At 49.3% G+C, this 18,040-nt stretch overlaps 1 protein-coding gene across 1 annotated transcript; it reads left to right on the top strand.

Annotated features, from left to right (window-relative positions):
- The first annotated feature begins 524 nt into the window (after positions 1–524).
- BCKDHA (branched chain keto acid dehydrogenase E1 subunit alpha) lies at positions 525–17,623 on the top strand. Its single transcript, XM_070949441.1, has 9 exons — positions 525–620; positions 5,163–5,339; positions 7,069–7,155; positions 8,204–8,312; positions 11,428–11,589; positions 12,061–12,267; positions 13,444–13,585; positions 13,703–13,874; positions 15,433–17,623. Exons 1-9 carry the CDS (start codon positions 525–527, stop codon positions 15,601–15,603), a joined length of 1,323 nt encoding a protein of 440 aa, XP_070805542.1. The 3' UTR covers positions 15,604–17,623.
- Positions 17,624–18,040: the final 417 nt, after the last annotated feature.

Genomic DNA, 18,040 nt, shown 5'->3' with positions numbered 1-18,040 from the left:
TATATCTATCTAATCCCCATATCATCGATCTATCCAATCTATCTAATCTATCTCTATCTGATCTCTATATCTATCGTCTATATCTCTATCGTCTATCAATCTCTCCTTTATCCCTCCCTCCCTCCCTCTTTCTAGATATCCATTTCTCCATCCATCCATCCATCCTTCATCTCCCCCTTATATATCGGCCTCTCTCTCTCTCTCTCTCTTGCAGGCTGGTGGGAGACTTGCAGAGGGGCGAAGGGGGCCCGGGGGGGGGGGGTGACGGGAGTCCATGCCCACCTTCCTCGCCCATCACCTGAAGGATAAAGGCTCCCATAAAGCCCCCCCCCCACACCCCTTCCCGCAGTCTCCCCCAACCGGGCGCCCTCCAGGGGCCTGGCACAATCGCCCCCACCGTCCCTAGAGGGGCTCCGGGGGAGGCTGCCAGGCGCCCCTGCTTTGCCCAGGACAGAGAAGGAGGAGGCGACTCCGCTCCGCCCGTTCCCGGGCGCGGCTTGCTGGCTCTCCGCCTCTCCGGCAAGATGGCAGCGGCGGCGGTGGGTCGAGCCGGGCTGGGCTTCCTGCGGGGGCTTCGACTCCCCGGCCCGGCCGGAGTCCGGGGGCTGCGCGCAGGAGGGGTGAGTCTGGGGAGGGGGGCTTCCTAGGGGAGGGGGCTTCCTGGGGGGGGGCTGCAATTGCAAGGGGGGGGTGTTTGGGGTGTCAAGGGCTCCAAGAAGTGGGGGGAGATGGGGGGGTCTCCATAGGTGGCCATTGGGTCGGTGGTCGTGGTGAGTGAACTGCCCTGGCCAGTGAATTGGGGGAGAGTTATGGGGGTGGGGGTGGGGCTTCCCCAGATGGGAGGGAGGAATGTTGGGGAGGGGGCTCCCCTTAAACAGATGAAGGGGGGGTGTTATTTGGGGTTCCCCAAAAGTCTTTGCAAAGTTCTTGACCGAGACCCCCCAGAAGGAGGGGGGGGAAATGACCTGACGTAATGAGAAATGATCCAATTTGGGATCCGAGGAGCGATTAGACAAGGCTGATGACCCATTGTCCCCTGGAGCAGAGGGACTACAGTCCCCACACTCCCCAGCCGAGGAGATTGGGTATTGTTTGTCCTGCAACCTTGGAGGGTACCACCTTGTGGTCAAGGGAGGGCCGGAATCTCTGCAAGATGAGATATACACACCCTTTCCCCCCCAAAAAAAGATCTGGCAAGACCGACCCCCTCATCTTTTAAAACAGAGCTGTCCAAACTTGGGAACTTGAAGACGTGGGGACTTCAACTCCCAGAATTCCCCAGCTGGCCAGCTGGGGAATTCTGGGAGTTGAAGTCCCCACGTCTTCAAATCCCCAAGTTTGGAGAGCCCTGCTTTAAAGAGAGGGAAAGGAGTGTGGGCTGGAGATCCGAGGACCCTTAACACCTCTGTGTGTAATGTGTTGCACGTATGTGTGCAAATGATGTGTTGCACATATGTGCAAAGGTTGTTTTTTCCCCACTGGCCGCTGCCCAGTGTCAGTTGTTGAGGTGGGCGGCTATACTGCAGAAATCAAACAAATAATTCCATAAATAAGAGAGATTGGGCCATCCGCCATCGATCTGGTGGAGAACACCTGCAAAGTTGGGCGTGAAACTAGATTTCCCAGTTCTTCAGCTCCCTTGTCCAAGACTTTAACCCAGAGTTTCTCAACTTTATAAGATTTATGGACTTCAACTCCCAGAATTCCCTAGTTAGGTTATTGAAAAAAACATTGGGTTAAGTAGATGGGGATGCAACCTCAAAGATAAATAAATAATCTCACAATTCTTGAGGTGGTGATTGAGAAGGGAGGCTTGTTTGAAATCAGATGCATGTAGCTCTGTGTGTTTGTGTGTATGTGTGTGTCCATGTACACATGTATTGTGTATGTAACCTTTCCTTATCTTTTGCCCTGAAGGCCTGTTGAATTGCAATGCCCCTTGTTCTACTAGATCCATGCAGCACAATTGATTTCGTTTATTTATAAATAACTCAAGGCAGTGAGCATATTTAGTATTTCTTCCTCGTGCTGTTTTCTCTACAACCTTGTGAGTTGGGTTGGGCTGAGAAAGAGGCACTACTGGACCCAAATCACACAGCCGGCTTTTCTGCCTAGGGCAGGACTAGAACTCCCAGTCTCCTGGGGATTGGCCCAAAGTCATCCAGCTGGCTTCCATGCTTGAGGTGGGACTAGAACTCCCAGTCTCCTGGGGATTGGCCCAAAGTCACCCAGCTGGCTTCCATGCTTGAGGTGGGACTAGAACTCCCAGTCTCCTGATGATTGGCCGAAAGTCACCCAGCTGGCTTCCATGCTTGAGGTGGGACTAGAACTCCCAGTCTCCTGGGGATTGGCCGAAAGTCACCCAGCTGGCTTCCAGTCTCCTGGTGATTGGCCCAAAGTCACCCAGCTGGCTTCCATGCTTGAGGTGGGACTAGAACTCCCAATCTCCTGGTGATTGGCCCAAAGTCACGCAGCAGATTTCCATGCTTGAGGTGGGACTAGAACTCCCAGTCTCCTGATGATTGGCCGAAAGTCACCCAGCTGGCTTCCATGCTTGAGGTGGGACTAGAACTCCCAGTCTCCTGGTGATTGGCCCAAAGTCATCCAGCTGGCTTCCAGTCTCCTGGTGATTGGCCCAAAGTCACCCAGCTGGCTTCCATGCTTGAGGTGGGACTAGAACTCCCAATCTCCTGGTGATTGGCCCAAAGTCATCCAGATGGCTTCCAGTCTCCTGGTGATTGGCCCAAAGTCACCCAGTTGGCTTTCATGCTTAAGGTAGGACTAGAACTCTCCATCTTCTAGACCTAGTCGCTAGGTTGGTCCTTAGACCACATCTCCTAGTCACTAGGCCACATCTGAATGGGATGCTGTTTGTCCCATCTCTGGCGCATTCGATGTGGCCTCCGATGTGCTGGCAGTCATGCAACCACAGGCAAAAACCAAAAACCCATCGGTTTTTTTGCACTGAATATTTGGATGAACTACCCTACCCTTTGCACGTGAGAACCTGCAATGGTGGACAGGCTTCCAGGGGGAGTGAGCCCCACTGAAATTCAGTGGGATTGGCTTCTGAGAAAGCACTGCCAACTGGCCCCGGGCTCAAGCGCACCCCTCCCATGCAAAAATGCAAAAATCAGTTTAACTCTGGAATTAGCGGAAGCCTTGTGCAGAAAATGCCCAGTTTGCTTTTAAAGAATGTCCTTTCCACAAAGGCATTTTCAATTGCAGGCAGGGGGTGTCACCCGCCGGTGGGCCAGCCTTGGGTTTCTTGGCAGAAGGGAGGAGGGGAGACGGTGCCCTTGGGAGCGCCTCCTGCGATGATTGGTCCGTTTCAAGGGGCGTGTTGGAGGCAGGTCAGGCTTCTCCCTGGCGCTACCCGGGCACCCACGATCGGCATCAAGCTTATTTACCGGACGGCAATCCAGCTTTTCCTGGTGGGAATGGAGAGAGAGGGTTTCCCCTTTGTGGGCATTTTTATGCCCACAAAGATGTTTTGGTTTGTGAATTCAAGATTCTGCCCTCCTGCAAGCGAAACTCTTCATCTGGAAAAACTGGGAGAGTTTTCAGTTTGGACGGCCTTGGGAGAGAATTTGGAGCAGGCTGAAACAATAGCAGACCTGTTCATCTAGTTTATAAGGTTGCGGAATTATTCTCATAGAGGCTGTCTTTCCAGTAAAAAGGATCAATCTTTCTCTTTTTCTCTTTCTTTCTTTCTTTCTTTCTTTCTTTCTTTCTTTCTTTCTTTCTTTCTTTCTTTCTTTCTTTCTTGTGGAATTATTCTCATAGAGGCTGTCTTTCCAGTAAAAAGGATCAATCTTTCTCTTTTTCTCTTTCTTTCTTTCTTTCTTTCTTTCTTTCTTTCTTTCTTTCTTTCTTGTGGAATTATTCTCATAGAGGCTGTCTTTCCAGTATAAAGGATCAATCTTTCTCTTTTTCTCTTTCTTTCTTTCTTTCTTTCTTTCTTTCTTTCTTTCTTTCTTTCTTTCTTTCTTTCCTTCCTTCCTTCCTTCCTTCTTTCTTTCTTTCTTTCTTTCTTTCCTTCCTTCCTTCTTTCTTTTTCTTTCTTTCTTTTTCTCTTCCTATCCTTTCCTTCTTTTCTCTTTTTCTCCCTCCCTCCCTCCTTTCCTCCCTCCCTCCTTTCTTTCTTTCCTTCTTTTCTTCCTTCCTTCTTCTTTTTCTTTCTTTCTTTTTTCTTTCTTTCTTTTTTCTTTCTTTCTTTCTTTCATAATAATAATAATAATAATAATAATAATAATAATAATAATAATAATAATAATAATTTTATTGTCATCGTACATGTATACACAGTATACCCATACAACAAAATTCATTTAACACCCAAAGACCAGGTCCAACACACATAACAATCCCCAAACACACTTCCACCCACCACAAATTCCCCGCCCCTAAACCACCCAAATATCCACACAACAGACCAAGTAATGCTGTCCAACAGCTCACTGATGGTGGCCCTTTAGTTCATTGTTGAGTGCAATTATAGCTCTGGGATAAAGAGCTATTCTTTCTTTCTTTCTTTCTTTCTTTCTTTCTTTCTTTCTTTCTTTCTTTCTTTCTCTTTCTTTCTCTTTCTTTCTCTTGCTTGCTTGCTTTTTCTCCCTCCTTCCTTCCTTTCTACCCATTTTGCTTTTTTCCTTCCTTCCTTCCTTCCTTCCTTCCTTCCTTCCTTCCTTCCTTCCTTCCTTCCTTCCCTCCCTCCCTCCCTCCCTCCTTCCTTCCTTCCTTCCTTCCTTTTTTGCTTCCTCCTTCCCTCCCTCCCTTTTCTATCTATCTCCTATCTAATCCTGATTAATCTTTTTAAAAAATCCAAGCATAGACTGACCTGGTTAAGGTTTGGATAGGATACCGTGCCATCACCAGCTGTTGAACTTCAAAGAATCTCTACTGAACTGGTTAGAATAAAAAAAATAAAATGAAAGCTAGCTTCTTTCATTCTGTCACAGCCCAAAGCTGCGTCTCTCAGCTTTGGCACCTTGAAGATGCGTGGTACTTGCAACTCCCAGAATTCCCCAGGCAGCCACAAAGCGAGCGGTCGTAAGGTCGAGGACTCCCTCTAAATCTGATCGGTGGGTCGCCCTCCTGAGCCAGTTGGGGGGCAGCTCTGCTCACCCCTTCATGCACACCTATTTCTGCTCTTTCCCCAGGGGGGTCTTCGGCAACAGGAATTCACCTCCCTGGAGGAGAAGCCCCAGTTCCCGGGAGCCTCGGCCGTGTTTATCGACAAGCTGGAATTCATCCAACCCAACGTCATTTCGGGGATCCCCATCTACCGGGTCATGGACCGGCAGGGGCAGATTGTCAACCCCAGTGAGGATCCCCAGGTGAGATCTAGGCCTCAGGGGTCCCCAACCTGGGCCACTTTAAGACTTGTGGCCTTCAACTCCCAGAATTCCTCAGCCAACCTTGGCAACTTTAAGACTTGAGGCCTTCAACTCCCAGAATTCCTCAGTCAACCTTGGCCAGTTTAAGACTTGAGGCCTTCAACTCCCAGAATTCCTCAGCCAACCTTGCCCACTTTAAGACTTGAGGCCTTCAACTCCCAGAATTCCTCAGTCAACCTTGGCCACTTTAAGACTTGAGGCCTTCAACTCCCAGAATTCCTCAGTCAACCTTGGCCACTTTAAGACTTGAGGCCTTCAACTCCCAGAATTCCTCAGTCAACCTTGGCCACTTTAAGACTTGAGGCCTTCAACTCCCAGAATTCCTCAGCCTACCTTGCCCACTTTAAGACTTGAGGCCTTCAACTCCCAGAATTCCTCAGTCAACCTTGGCCACTTTAAGACTTGAGGCCTTCAACTCCCAGAATTCCTCAGTCAACCTTGGCCACTTTAAGACTTGAGGCCTTCAACTCCCAGAATTCCTCAGTCAACCTTGCCCACTTTAAGACTTGAGGCCTTCAACTCCCAGAATTCCTCAGTCAACCTTGGCCACTTTAAGACTTGTGGACTTCAACTCCCAGAATTCCTCAGCCAACCTTGGCCACTTTAAGACTTGTGGACTTCATCTCCCAGAATTCCTCAGTCAACCTTGTCCACTTTAAGACTTGTGGACTTCAACTCTCAGAATTCCTCAGTCAACCTTGTCCACTTTAAGACTTGTGGACTTCAACTCCCAGAATTCCTCAGTCAACCTTGTCCACTTTAAGACTTGTGGACTTCAACTCCCAGAATTCCTCAGTCAACCTTGTCCACTTTAAGACTTGTGGACTTCAACTCCCAGAATTCCTCAGTCAACCTTGGCCACTATAAGACTTGAGGCCTTCAACTCCCAGAATTCCTCAGTCAACCTTGGCCACTATAAGACTTGAGGCCTTCAACTCCCAGAATTCCTCAGCCAACCTTGGCCACTTTAAGACTTGAGGCCTTCAACTCCCAGAATTCCTCAGCCAACCTTGGCCGTTTTAAGACTTGAGGCCTTCAACTCCCAGAATTCCTCAGCCAACCTTGGCAACTTTAAGTCTTGTGGCCTTCAACTCCCAGAATTCCTCAGCCAACCTTGGCAACTTTGACTTGAGGCCTTCAACTCCCAGAATTCCTCAGCCAACCTTGGCAACTTTAAGTCTTGTGGCCTTCAACTCCCAGAATTCCTCAGCCAACCTTGTCCGCTTTAAGACTTGAGGCCTTCAACTCCCAGAATTCCTCAGCCAACCTTGGCCACTTTAAGACTTGAGGCCTTCAACTCCCAGAATTCCTCAGCCAACCTTGGCAACTTTAAGACTTGAGGCCTTCAACTCCCAGAATTCCTCAGTCAACCTTGGCCACTTTAAGACTTGAGGCCTTCAACTCCCAGAATTCCTCAGCCAGCCACAAGTCTTAAAGTGGCCAAGGTTGGAGACCCCTGATTTAGAGCAGGGGTCTCCAAAGTTGTAACTTTGAAGACTTGTGGACTTCCACATGCTGGCTGAGGAATTCTGGGAGTTGAAGTCCACCAGTCTTAAAGTTGCCCAGGTTGGAGACCCCTTTTTTAGGCTTCCACCTCCCTCTTACCTGCTCCCTCCCCCCCCAAATAGCCGGCCTTTCACTTTTCACCCCGTCTTTCCTCCCTCTGCAGATTTCCCAGGAGGAAGTGCTGAAGTTATACAAGAGCATGACGCTACTCAATACCATGGATCGCATCCTGTACGAGTCCCAGAGACAGGTGGGAGGATGGCAGGGAGGGAGGGAGGGAGGGAGGGGCCAGGGCCGGGGAGCTTTGGATGGCCCCGCATGGCAACACCTCCCCCCCCCCCGTTTTTGAGATATTAGATTTTTAATTGTTAATTTTTAATGGGTTTTAGTCGTAAGGTTCTTAAATTTTTGGCCAAAGGGTATAATTCTTTTATATTTTTAAATTTTGTATTGGATGTTTTTTACTTGGCTGTGCACCTCCCTGAGTCCACTAGGAGAAGGGCGGTCTACAAATTTAAATAAAATAAAATAAAATAAAATAAAAACACCATTGGGGTGACAGTTTGCATCCAGGACCAAGACAAGGGGTTGGCGGTCCCGCAGAAAAATTATTTGCATTTTTTTATATTGTACTAAATACTATTTATCTTTTTAAAAAATGCATATTGGTGGTCCGTGGGATTTAAAATTAAGAATTTTGAGGTCCGAAAGGTGACCTAGAAAGCCTTACCTGGCATGGGGTCTGGGTGCCAAAATACAAACTGACAGCAAACTGCACTCCTTATTAGCACTGATAACGTTACCTGGTTTGGTAATGAAACGTCTGGAAGAAAACAAGCAAGGTCAGAGAGTAGCAAGGATCCCACAGTCGTCGTCCTCCTCCTCCTCTTCCTCCTCCTCCTCTCCACAGACACCACCCTCTTGTAGCACTGATGATGTTACCTAGTTTGGTAATGAAATGTCTGGAAGAAAACAAGCTCAGAGGGCACCAAGGACCCCATAGTCCTTCTCCTCTTGTTCCTCCCCCTCCCCCTCTCTTCCTCCTCCTGCTCCTCCTCCCTCTCCTCCCTCTCCTCCTCCTCTCCACAAACACCACTCCATTATAGCACTGATAATGTTACCTAGTTTGGTAATGAAACGTCTGGAAGAAAACAGTGAATCTCAGAGAGCACCAAGGTCCCTTTCATTCATGGCGCCCCTGAGCTCCCAATATTCTCCTTTATTAGCATCTTTTAGGCTTCGGATCTGAAGCCCTGGCCAGCATTCACAGCCCCGCCCTCTTTTTTTTTTATTCCCAGGGCCGAATTTCCTTTTATATGACCAACTACGGGGAAGAAGGGACGCACGTGGGCAGCATCGCAGCTCTGGATGACGCTGACCTGGTCTTCGGACAGTATCGAGAAGCAGGTGGTCCTTTGCAAGGCGTTTTTTTTTTCTTCTTCTTCTTCTTCTTCGCCCTTAGCTAAGCAGCCACCAGGGGGCAGCATTTCACAGCAGAGGACTAGAATCTTGGTTTTATGAGCTTGGTGTGGCCTGCGTATTTCCACCTTTTTTTCTTTATTCTGCCTGGTTGGTTTGTCTCCCGCCTTTATTATTTTGACAAATAAGGCAGCGAACGTCTCCAACACACCTTCCTCCTCCTATTTTTCCCCACAATGACAACCTTGTGAGGTGGGTCAGGATGAAAGAGAGTGATTTGCTGAAAGGCTTTCTTTTATGACTAAGGCGGGACTAGAACTCACCGTCTCCTGGTGATTGGCCCAAAGTCACCCAGTTAACTTTCATACCTAAGGTGGAACTAGAACTCACCCTCTCCTGGTGATTGGCCCAAAGTCACCCAGCTGGCTTTCATGGCTAAAATGGGACTAGAACTCACCCCCTCCTGGTGATTGGCCCAAAGTTACTCAGTCAGTTTTCATGCTTAAGGCAGGACTAGAACTCACCCTCTCCTGGTGAGTAGCCCAAAGTCACCCAGCTGGCTTTCATGGCTAAGGTGGGACTAGAACTCACCCTCTCCTGGTGATTGGCCCAAAGTCACCCAGTTAACTTTCATACCTAAGGTGGAACTAGAACTCACCCTCTCCTGGTGATTGGCCCAAAGTCACCCAGCTGGCTTTCATGGCTAAGGTGGGACTAGAACTCACCCTCTCCTGGTGATTGGCCCAAAGTCACCTAGCCGGCTTTCATGCCTAAAATGGGACTAGAACTCACCCCCTCCTGGTGATTGGCCCAAAGTTACTCAGTCAGTTTTCATGCTTAAGGCAGGACTAGAACTCACCCTCTCCTGGTGATTAGCCCAAAGTCACCCAGCTGGCTTTCATGGCTAAGGTGGGACTAGAACTCACCCTCTCCTGGTGATTGGCCCAAAGTCACCCAGTTAACTTTCATACCTAAGGTGGAACTAGAACTCACCCTCTCCTGGTGATTGGCCCAAAGTCACCCAGCTGGCTTTCATGGCTAAGGTGGGACTAGAATTCACCGTCTCCTGGTGATTGGCCCAAAGTTACTCAGCCAGTTTTCATGCTTAAGGCAGGACTAGAACTCACCCTCTCCTGGTGATTGGCCCAAAGTCACCCAGCTGGCTTTCATGGCTAAGGTGGGACTAGAACTCACCCTCTCCTGGTGATTGGCCCAAAGTCACCTAGCCGGCTTTCATGCCTAAAATGGGACTAGAACTCACCCCCTCCTGGTGATTGGCCCAAAGTTACTCAGTCAGTTTTCATGCTTAAGGCAGGACTAGAACTCACCCTCTCCTGGTGATTAGCCCAAAGTCACCCAGCTGGCTTTCATGGCTAAGGTGGGACTAGAACTCACCCTCTCCTGGTGATTGGCCCAAAGTCACCCAGTTAACTTTCATACCTAAGGTGGAACTAGAACTCACCCTCTCCTGGTGATTGGCCCAAAGTCACCCAGCTGGCTTTCATGGCTAAGGTGGGACTAGAATTCACCGTCTCCTGGTGATTGGCCCAAAGTTACTCAGCCAGTTTTCATGCTTAAGGCAGGACTAGAACTCACCCTCTCCTGGTGATTGGCTCAAAGTCACCTAGCCGGCTTTTATAGCTGAAGTGGCACTAGAACTCACATCTCCTCGTTTATAAGCGTTTCCTTAACCACTAGGCCAGTGTTTCTCAACCTTGGAAGCTTGAAGATGGGTGGACTTCAACTCCCAGAATCCCCCAGCCAGCGCTGCTGGCTGGGGGCTTCTGGGAGTTGAAGTCCACCCATCTTCAAGCTACCAAGGTTGAGAAACACTGCACTAGACCGAACTGCCCAACCTTGACCTTCCTTCCCCCTTACGTTGTTAGTATCTTGAGCCTAGAGATACGCAACGCATGGATCCGAAACCTAGAAGGTGTTTTGGAAGGAGGCATGGAAGGGTGCATGTAGTTACCAGCTGGCACCTCTTTAAAGCAGCCGCGTTTTCCATGATAGCCTCTTGAACCCAGGATAAAGGCTTGTTGGCGTGAGTCAATGTCAGAGGACTTCATATCTGTCATTGACCAACCTGGCTTGTTTTGAACTGAGGAGGTACCAGGAACGTAGAGAGATCAAACGCAGCGTGGCTTCCGATTGGCACCTTCTGAACCGAGATCTCTGTTTCCCGGAATCCAGCAGCTTCGTTTAGGGGGAAATGTATCCCCTCTTTAAGGAAGCGCCAACAGCAGAAGTTGGTGAATTACAGGCAGTTGAAAAGGGAGAGGCATTAATCGGGCAGCTAGTTGTTTTGGACAGGCTGTAGAGGGGTTTTTTGGGGGGGTTTCTAATAAGAGGAATTGCAGTAAATGTGTATGTATGCTACTCAAAGCTAGTAGCAATTGGGGGGGGGAGAAAGAAAAGGGAAAGGAAAAAGAGAAAGAAAAAGAAAGAGAAAGAAAGAAAGAAAGAAGAAAGAAAGAAGAAGGACGAAAAAGGAAGGAAAGAGAAAAAGAAAAAGAAAGAAAAAAGAAAAAGAGAAAAAGGAAGGAAGGGAAAGAGAGAGAAGGAAAGAAAGAAAGAGAAAGAAAGAAAGAAAAAAGGAAAAGAAAAAGAAAGAAAAAGGAAGGAAGGGAAAGAGAGAGAGAAGGAAAGAAAGAGGAAAGAGAAAGAAAGAAAGAAAGAAAGAAAGGAGGGAGGGAGGGAAGGAAGGAAGGAAGGAAGGAAGGAAGGAAGGAAGGAAGGAAAACAATAGAAAGAAAAAAGAAAAAGAAGAAGGAAAGAGAAAGAGAAAGAAAGAAAGAGAGGGAGGGAGGGAGGAAGAGAGGGAAGGAAGGAAAAAAAGAGATAGAAAAGAAAGAGGAAGGGAGAAAGGAAAAGGAAGGAAGGGAAGGGAAAAAGGGAAGAGGGAGGGAAGAAGAAAGAAATCTCAGCTTATTACTATTATTTTGTGATTTTTCTCTCATATATATCTTTTATTCTTTTGATTACTTCCCCTCCCTCCCCCTCCACAAACAAGTTGACCACAACACCTGGCACAGTGCCAATGCCAACCTAGTGCCAGAAGCCACCCGAAGCCTCTAACCTGGTCTCTCTTCCTTTCTCCCAGGCGTCCTGATGCACAGGGGGTACCCTCTGGATATGTTTATGGCCCAATGCTACGGCAACACCAGCGACCCCGGGAAAGGCCGCCAGATGCCGGTGCATTACGGCTGCAAAGATTTAAACTTTGTCACCATCTCCTCCCCGCTGGCCACCCAGATCCCACAAGGTGAGCCACCGTCAGAGGCCAGCTTCTTCTCAAGACCCCGGCAGCAGTGGTAGGATTCAGCCGGTTCGGCCCGCTTCATGCGATCCGGTTGTTAAATTGCTGACTGGCCACGCCCCTCCCCTCCCCTCCCCTTCCAGGAGTCCCCACACGCCCCGTTTTGGCTCCCAGGTAAGTGTAGGGAGGCCTACTAGGCCCAAAACGGGGTGCGGGAGGTACGGCGCACTCCCATGGCCCGTTTTTGCTCCCCACAGGCTGCAGGAGGCCGAGTGCTGGGCCCTGGCCACGCCCACCATGGCCACGCCCACCCAGCCGGTCATTAGGGCAGAGAACCGGTTGTTAAATTATTTGAATCCCACCATTGCCCGGCAGACATCCCAGCTCCCCCCCCAAACGGAGCAACCCAAGTCAAAGCAAGCTCTTATATTTGAGGAAACCCCCCCGCCCCAAAATTAACTCTCCTTCCCTTTCTAGCGGTGGGGGCCGCCTACGCCTTCAAGCGGACGAACACAAACCGCGTCGTCATCTGCTACTTCGGCGAAGGAACGTCCAGCGAGGGGGATGCCCACGCGGGCTTCAATTTTGCCGCCACCCTCGAGTGCCCGGTGATATTTTTCTGCCGGAACAACGGCTACGCCATCTCCACTCCGACATCCGAACAATACCGGGGCGACGGAATCGGTGAGGCGGCTTGCTTGGTCCCCGACTTACGACCAGCGTTGGGCCCGAAATTTATGTCATTAAGTGAGACGGCGGTTTGGTTGAGTTTTGCCCCATTTTACGCCTCGCCTCGTTTGTTAAGTGGATCCCCTGCAGTTCTTAAACTTCCCCCGCTGACGTGGCTTGTCAGAAGGTCGCCAGTGGGAGTATTCAGCCGGTTCGGTATTCAGTGGGGGTATTCAGAAGGTCACAAAAGGGGATCGCGTGAGCCCCCCGGGGACGCTGCCCCCATCATAAATGTGAGTCAGTTGTCAATCATTCGAATGCATGGTAAATCGCATGACTGCGGGGAATGCTACAAGGATCATAAATGCGAAAAATGGTCCTAGGCCCCTTTTTCTGGTGCCGTTGTTAACTTCAAACAGGTCACTAAATGAACTGTTGTAAGTCGAGGACGACCTGTACGTACACACAATCCTCATGATGTTACAGGTCGTCCTCAACTTACAACAGTTCATTCAGCGACCGTTGGAAGTTACAATGCCATTGAAAGAAAGTGACTTGGGACTCGCACTTATAACCATCGCAGCATGTGATGTGATCCAAATTTAGGTGCTTGGCAAACCGGCATGTATTTACGACGGTTATACAGCATCCGGAGATCATGTGATCGCCATTCGCAGCCGGCTTCGAACCGGGGAAGCCAAATTGGCTTAACGACTGCACGAGTTGCTGCCGTTGTTAAGTGAATTGGCTCAGTGACCGTGGCAACAATGATGGTAAAATTGGGCGCCGATGATCTAACAATCGTCTTGCTTAGCAACGCAAATTCTTGGTCTTAATTCTGGTCGTAAGTTGAGGACTTCTATCCGTGTTTTAAGTTGTGCCCGTTAATCCTAAGGAAGTTAGAAGTAGCCCTCTCTATGGCTGTGGGGATGCTGCAACGGTCGTAAGTGTGAAACAGGATCATAACTCCCTTTTTTCAGTGCCGAAAAACGGTCGTAAGTGGAGGACTACCTGAATTCTTGTTTTAGAAACCACTTCAGCCAAACCGGCTGAATCGTGAATCCGGAAACCTTCCTGGATCTAGATTTTAAGTTTAAATTTAAAAATGTAAATTAAACAAAAATTAGCAGGAGGGGTCTGGAAAAGACAAGAGTCCCAGTGTGGTGATAGCTCTTCTTGAAACCCCCCCAGCCGCCCGGGGTCCCGGTTACGGCATCCAGTCTATCCGAGTGGATGGCAACGACGTCTTTGCCGTGTATAACGCCACCAAGGAGGCCCGACGCCGAGCCATTGCCGAAAACCAGCCGTTCCTCATCGAGGCCATGACCTACAGGTAGGTTGGGAGGCGAAAGCTGGAATGGAGGTCAGTCCAAGGGGGTGGAGGGAGGTGGGGAGGGGTCCAGCCAAAATCTTCTTTGCCCCCACCGCCTCCCCTGGTTTGTTCTCCCAGGATCGGGCACCACAGCACAAGCGACGACAGCTCAGCCTACCGCTCGGTGGACGAAGTCAATTATTGGGACAAGCAAGACCATCCCATCTCGCGACTCCGCCACTACATGGCGAACCGGAATTGGTGGGACGAGGAGCAGGAGAAGAGCTGGCGGAAGAAATCGCGCAAACGGGTCAGTGGCTGAGCCGAACGTCCTCCCTCCCGTCCCGCCTGGGTACCGGTAGGGCCAAGGGCGGGCAATTAATTCCCCCAAAGTCCCAGATAATTCTCAGTCCATCCAGTTTTTTTTTTTAATTGAATTTGTATACCGCCCTACTCCCGAAGGACTCAGGGCGGTGAACAGCCATAGAATAAAACATGTAGATACAAAATTTAAAATAAACTAAAACGAATTAAATAATTTGGCTGAACAAATTTAAAACCCCAATAATTTAAAAACAAATTTAAAATTTCCATTTAAAAAGGGGAAAGACTTAGGTCAGGCCAGCTTGATGAAATAAGAAAGTCTTGAGCGCACGACGGAAGGTGCGCAGATCCGGGATCCTCCGTATCTCCGGGGGGAGCTCGTTCCAGATCGTAGGTGCCCCCACAGAGAAGGCTCTCCCCCTGGGGGCCACCAGTCGACATTGTTTGGCCGACGACACCCGGAGGAGCCCCTCTCTATGGGAGCGTACTGGTCGGTGGGAGGCTATTGGTGGTAGCAGGCGGTCCCGTAAAGAGTTGTCCCAAAGATCCTTTTTCAAGAGGCATCCCCTGGGAATAACCCCCTCCTCCCAAAAAAAGGAAGGTTACTTCAGCTGAATTGTAGAAAAATGAATAGAATTACAGAAATTTCTCTACTCTGAATCCCCCCTTTTGGGTGGGGGACCGGCCTGCAGCACAAATAAATTGAATTGCTAATAATGGGGGCAGGGAGAGGCAGAATGTAGCAAAACAGTTATCCAAAATTCTATAGATCAAGGGTGTCAAGCTCAATTTCATCAGGGCTGTGGTTGACCTGGGGTGGGGGAGGGGCGTGGCCGACTGGGTGGGTGTGGCCAGCTTGACACCACTCCCCAAACTGCTGGCATGTTTCCTCTGGGTAGGCGGGGCCGAAGCCAGGCTGGCCTGATGTTTCCTCTTCACATTGGGTAGATCCAGTGGTGGGCTGCTGCCGGTTTGGACCAGTTCAGGCAAACCGGTAGTTGCAACCTGCGGGGGGGGGGCATCCCCCCTCTCTGGCACTATGTCATCCTATTTAGCCGCATTTTTAAGCTATGCGCATGCATGCAAGCCGCAAGAGAGCGCAAAACGCCTGTGTGGGTGCTCACATTTTCTGTGCTGGGCGAACCGTTTGTTAATTCATGTCCCACCTCTGGGTAGATCGGGTTGAAGCGACGCTGGCCGACCCCTTACATTTTCCACGACGGCCCCGCGGCCCGGATCCGACCACATTGCAGGCTGGATCCGACTCACAGGCCTTGTGTTTGACACCCCTGCTGTAGAGATTCTCTGTCATCCAGGTCACAGGTTGTCCCAAAGGTGCTTTTTCCAAGCACCTATAATGCCCAGGTCTACTCTAAGGGAAGTTTTCCAACCTTGGTCACTTTAAGATGGGTGGACTTCAACTCCCAGAATTCCCCAGCCAGCATTGTTTCTCAACCTAGAAGAGGACTAGAAGATCTGAAAGATCCCTTCCAACTCTGTGATTTTGCTTCATTGTCACGTTCCCTCCACCCGTCTATCTCCAGGTGATGGAGGCCCTCGAGGAGGCTGAGCGGAAGCTGAAGCCCAAAGTTCAGCTCCTCTTCTCGGATGTCTACAGTGAGATGCCCTGGCACATCGCCAAACAGCAGACTTCCTTGGAGCGCCATCTGAAACAATACGGAGAACATTACCCTCTGGATCACTTCGAGAAATGAATCTCGGTGTCAGCGTCTCAGCACTGACATAGAAAAGGGAGGATGAAGCCTAGTGGGACGCTCTCCTCACGTCCCATTTCCCCCAACCCCGAGGGCTGGTGCCCCCCCTCCAGGGTGCCAGATGGGCCTGTTGGCATCTCCAGCACCCATCCCCAGTTGCCCCCCCCCCCCAAAAAATCTCTTTCCTTTCATTGTGGGGATGCCCACCCGACTTTCCATCCATCCATCCATTCTTCGTTTTTACTTTCGGCCGGAGTAATCTCTGCATCCCGCCGAGATTTTTCTTACGAAAGGGCCGCTTAGCTTTCTGTCGTTCGACTGCCTTTCATTTTTCTTTTTTTTCTTTTCCTTTTAAAGGCCAGCCCACAAGAAGAGAAACAGACCCCCATTCAGGGGCTTGGTGTGGGGCAAGAGACTTAAGTGGGGATTGGGGACCCCCACAGTTAAAAAGGATTGTTTAATGCATTGCTAGGTGCATTTTTGTACTTGCCCGGTGGGGCGAGGTGGACTCTCTCCGGCTATTGCTACTTCATTCTAACGCGTTCAAGGATTTAATTTAGAACTTGGGGGGGGGGGGTGTCCTTTTGGCCTGCTTTAATCTTCGAAAGATTTCGCCTTGAATTTGCTTTCTGGATCAAGTGACGCTTCGTCTCCTTCTGGGTTTGTTGGAAAATATAGAGATGGGCTGGCACTATTTGGGGTCAGAGAGATAGTCTGGTATTGGGGCACCGCCTGGCATTCTGTTTCTTGAGCCACATATTCATTTTTTTTAATGATTCAGACTGGCCCCTCATCACCCTAGCTGTCAATTTTTGATTGTTACTCCCATCTGTCTTCATGGGCCTTTAAGAAAATTTCCTTTCCCCCTAATTTTTAAAGCAAAGGGGAGTTTCTTCCTTGTAACTACTACTTTGTCACTATAGCAATAGTCAGAGGGCCTAACAGCAGTAACTGTGGTTAGGGGTTTTTACAGGAGGGTGGTGGGAACCGAGATTTAAAAATTAACATTCAAGGATTGAATAATCTCAAGTGATCCGGCATGGGTTATATTTTTTTGCACAAAAAGGTGGGGAAAGCCGCAGATACCTTCCTTAAAAGCACAGAAATCTCTCCCAGCTCAATGGAGATGGACTGCAGTTGCCTTAAATTTGCTGCTTTCTAGACTAAAGAGCCTTTCTGGGTTTTGACACGTTCGCAACCTTCCTCGCTGATCAGCCCTCAAAATTCAGCTAGCACATCGGGTGTCACCTTAAGCGTCCCGCTGTGGGAAAGGGTTAAATTTGTCCGATTGCTCTCCGGAGGGGAATGAATCTCTCTTTAGGAAAATCCATAGAGGGGGCTGAAAGCTTGAAGTCCCAAAGAATGGTATTTACTTACTTTCCCTACTGGTACGCAAATGTGAGTGCGTGCGTTTGCAGCCTCAAAAACCTGCCTCAATAGGATGGCATAGAGCCGGCGATTTCCGTTACTGGTTCGGGCGAACCGCTCCGAACCAGATGAATACCACCTCTGCGCCCCCTCTCCCACACATATTCCACTGTGGAAAGAGACATGATAAATTTATTTCTTTGCCGGGGCACAGAGATCGGCCTCGAATGAAGTGCCGGCTAATTTATCAAAACACTAAAGGGGTGTCTTACCGAGAAAACGGTTGTCAAGGATTCATGTTTGTGGATTTTCTTTGGGACGGAAATTACTTTGAGCAAGGGGGGAGAAGGCCGGAAAACTTTGCACCGGGGTGGGGGGGGTGGGGGGCTTTAGAAATGAATATGTTTGGAGTTGCGAGAACGTGACGCAGAGTTCGATCGTCTCCTTGTGGATGTTTGGTGCATTTTTTATTTTTCCAGCGCCCTCCTAAAGCGGAATTCACGCTGTTCTGTTACTCTTACTCAAAAGCTGTTACAACTGAAAATAACGATTATTGTGGGTGAAAAGGGAATAACGGGAAGATGCCAGCCTATCTAATCGCACATATGGGGCAAGTTGGAAAATCAATAAATATTTTTCTTTTGGCCAACGGCGCCCGTGTGTGAGAATACCTGTTGAGAGACACCATCTGCCCCGCGACGTATCAGAATGTTCTTCCCAGCGTGTTTTTTTTTTGTGTGTGTATGTGTTTTGGCACAGTTTTCCTGGCTGCCTCCATGGAAAAAAATCAGAGTTTTTACTGGAGATGCTCTGCAGGAAATGCAGGTAGTCCTCGACTTAACAACAGTTCATTGAGTGACCGTTCCAAGTTACAACGGCACGGGAAAAAAGCGACCGATGATCATCTTTCACACTTATGACCGTTGCATCATCCCTCATCCCCCTGGTCACGTGATCAGAATTCAGATTTCCTTGGCAACTGACTCATATTTTATGACGGTTGGAGCGTCCCAAGGTCTCGTGATCCCCTTTTGCGACCTCCCAACAAGCAAAGACAATGGGGAAGAAG

Source organism: Pituophis catenifer, unplaced genomic scaffold (genome assembly GCF_029215685.1).
Source record: "Pituophis catenifer annectens isolate HBS135680 unplaced genomic scaffold, rPitCat1.0.hap2 SCAF_9, whole genome shotgun sequence".
NCBI classification, from domain to species: domain Eukaryota; kingdom Metazoa; phylum Chordata; class Lepidosauria; order Squamata; family Colubridae; genus Pituophis; species Pituophis catenifer.
Note: the sequence above shows the minus strand (reverse complement) of the source record. Positions and strands in the feature narration are given on the sequence as shown.

What these genes read in the sequence shown, in the direction of transcription:
- BCKDHA (XM_070949441.1), top strand. Translation starts at nt 525, where the DNA reads ATGGCAGCGGCGGCGGTGGGTCGAGCCGGGCTGGGCTTCCTGCGGGGG. An exon ending in CGGACAGTATCGAGAAGCAG is followed by an intron (nt 8,313 to 11,427) that starts GTGGTCCTTTGC and finishes CCTTTCTCCCAG; the next exon opens with GCGTCCTGATGCACAGGGGG. An exon ending in ATACCGGGGCGACGGAATCG is followed by an intron (nt 12,268 to 13,443) that starts GTGAGGCGGCTT and finishes AAACCCCCCCAG; the next exon opens with CCGCCCGGGGTCCCGGTTAC.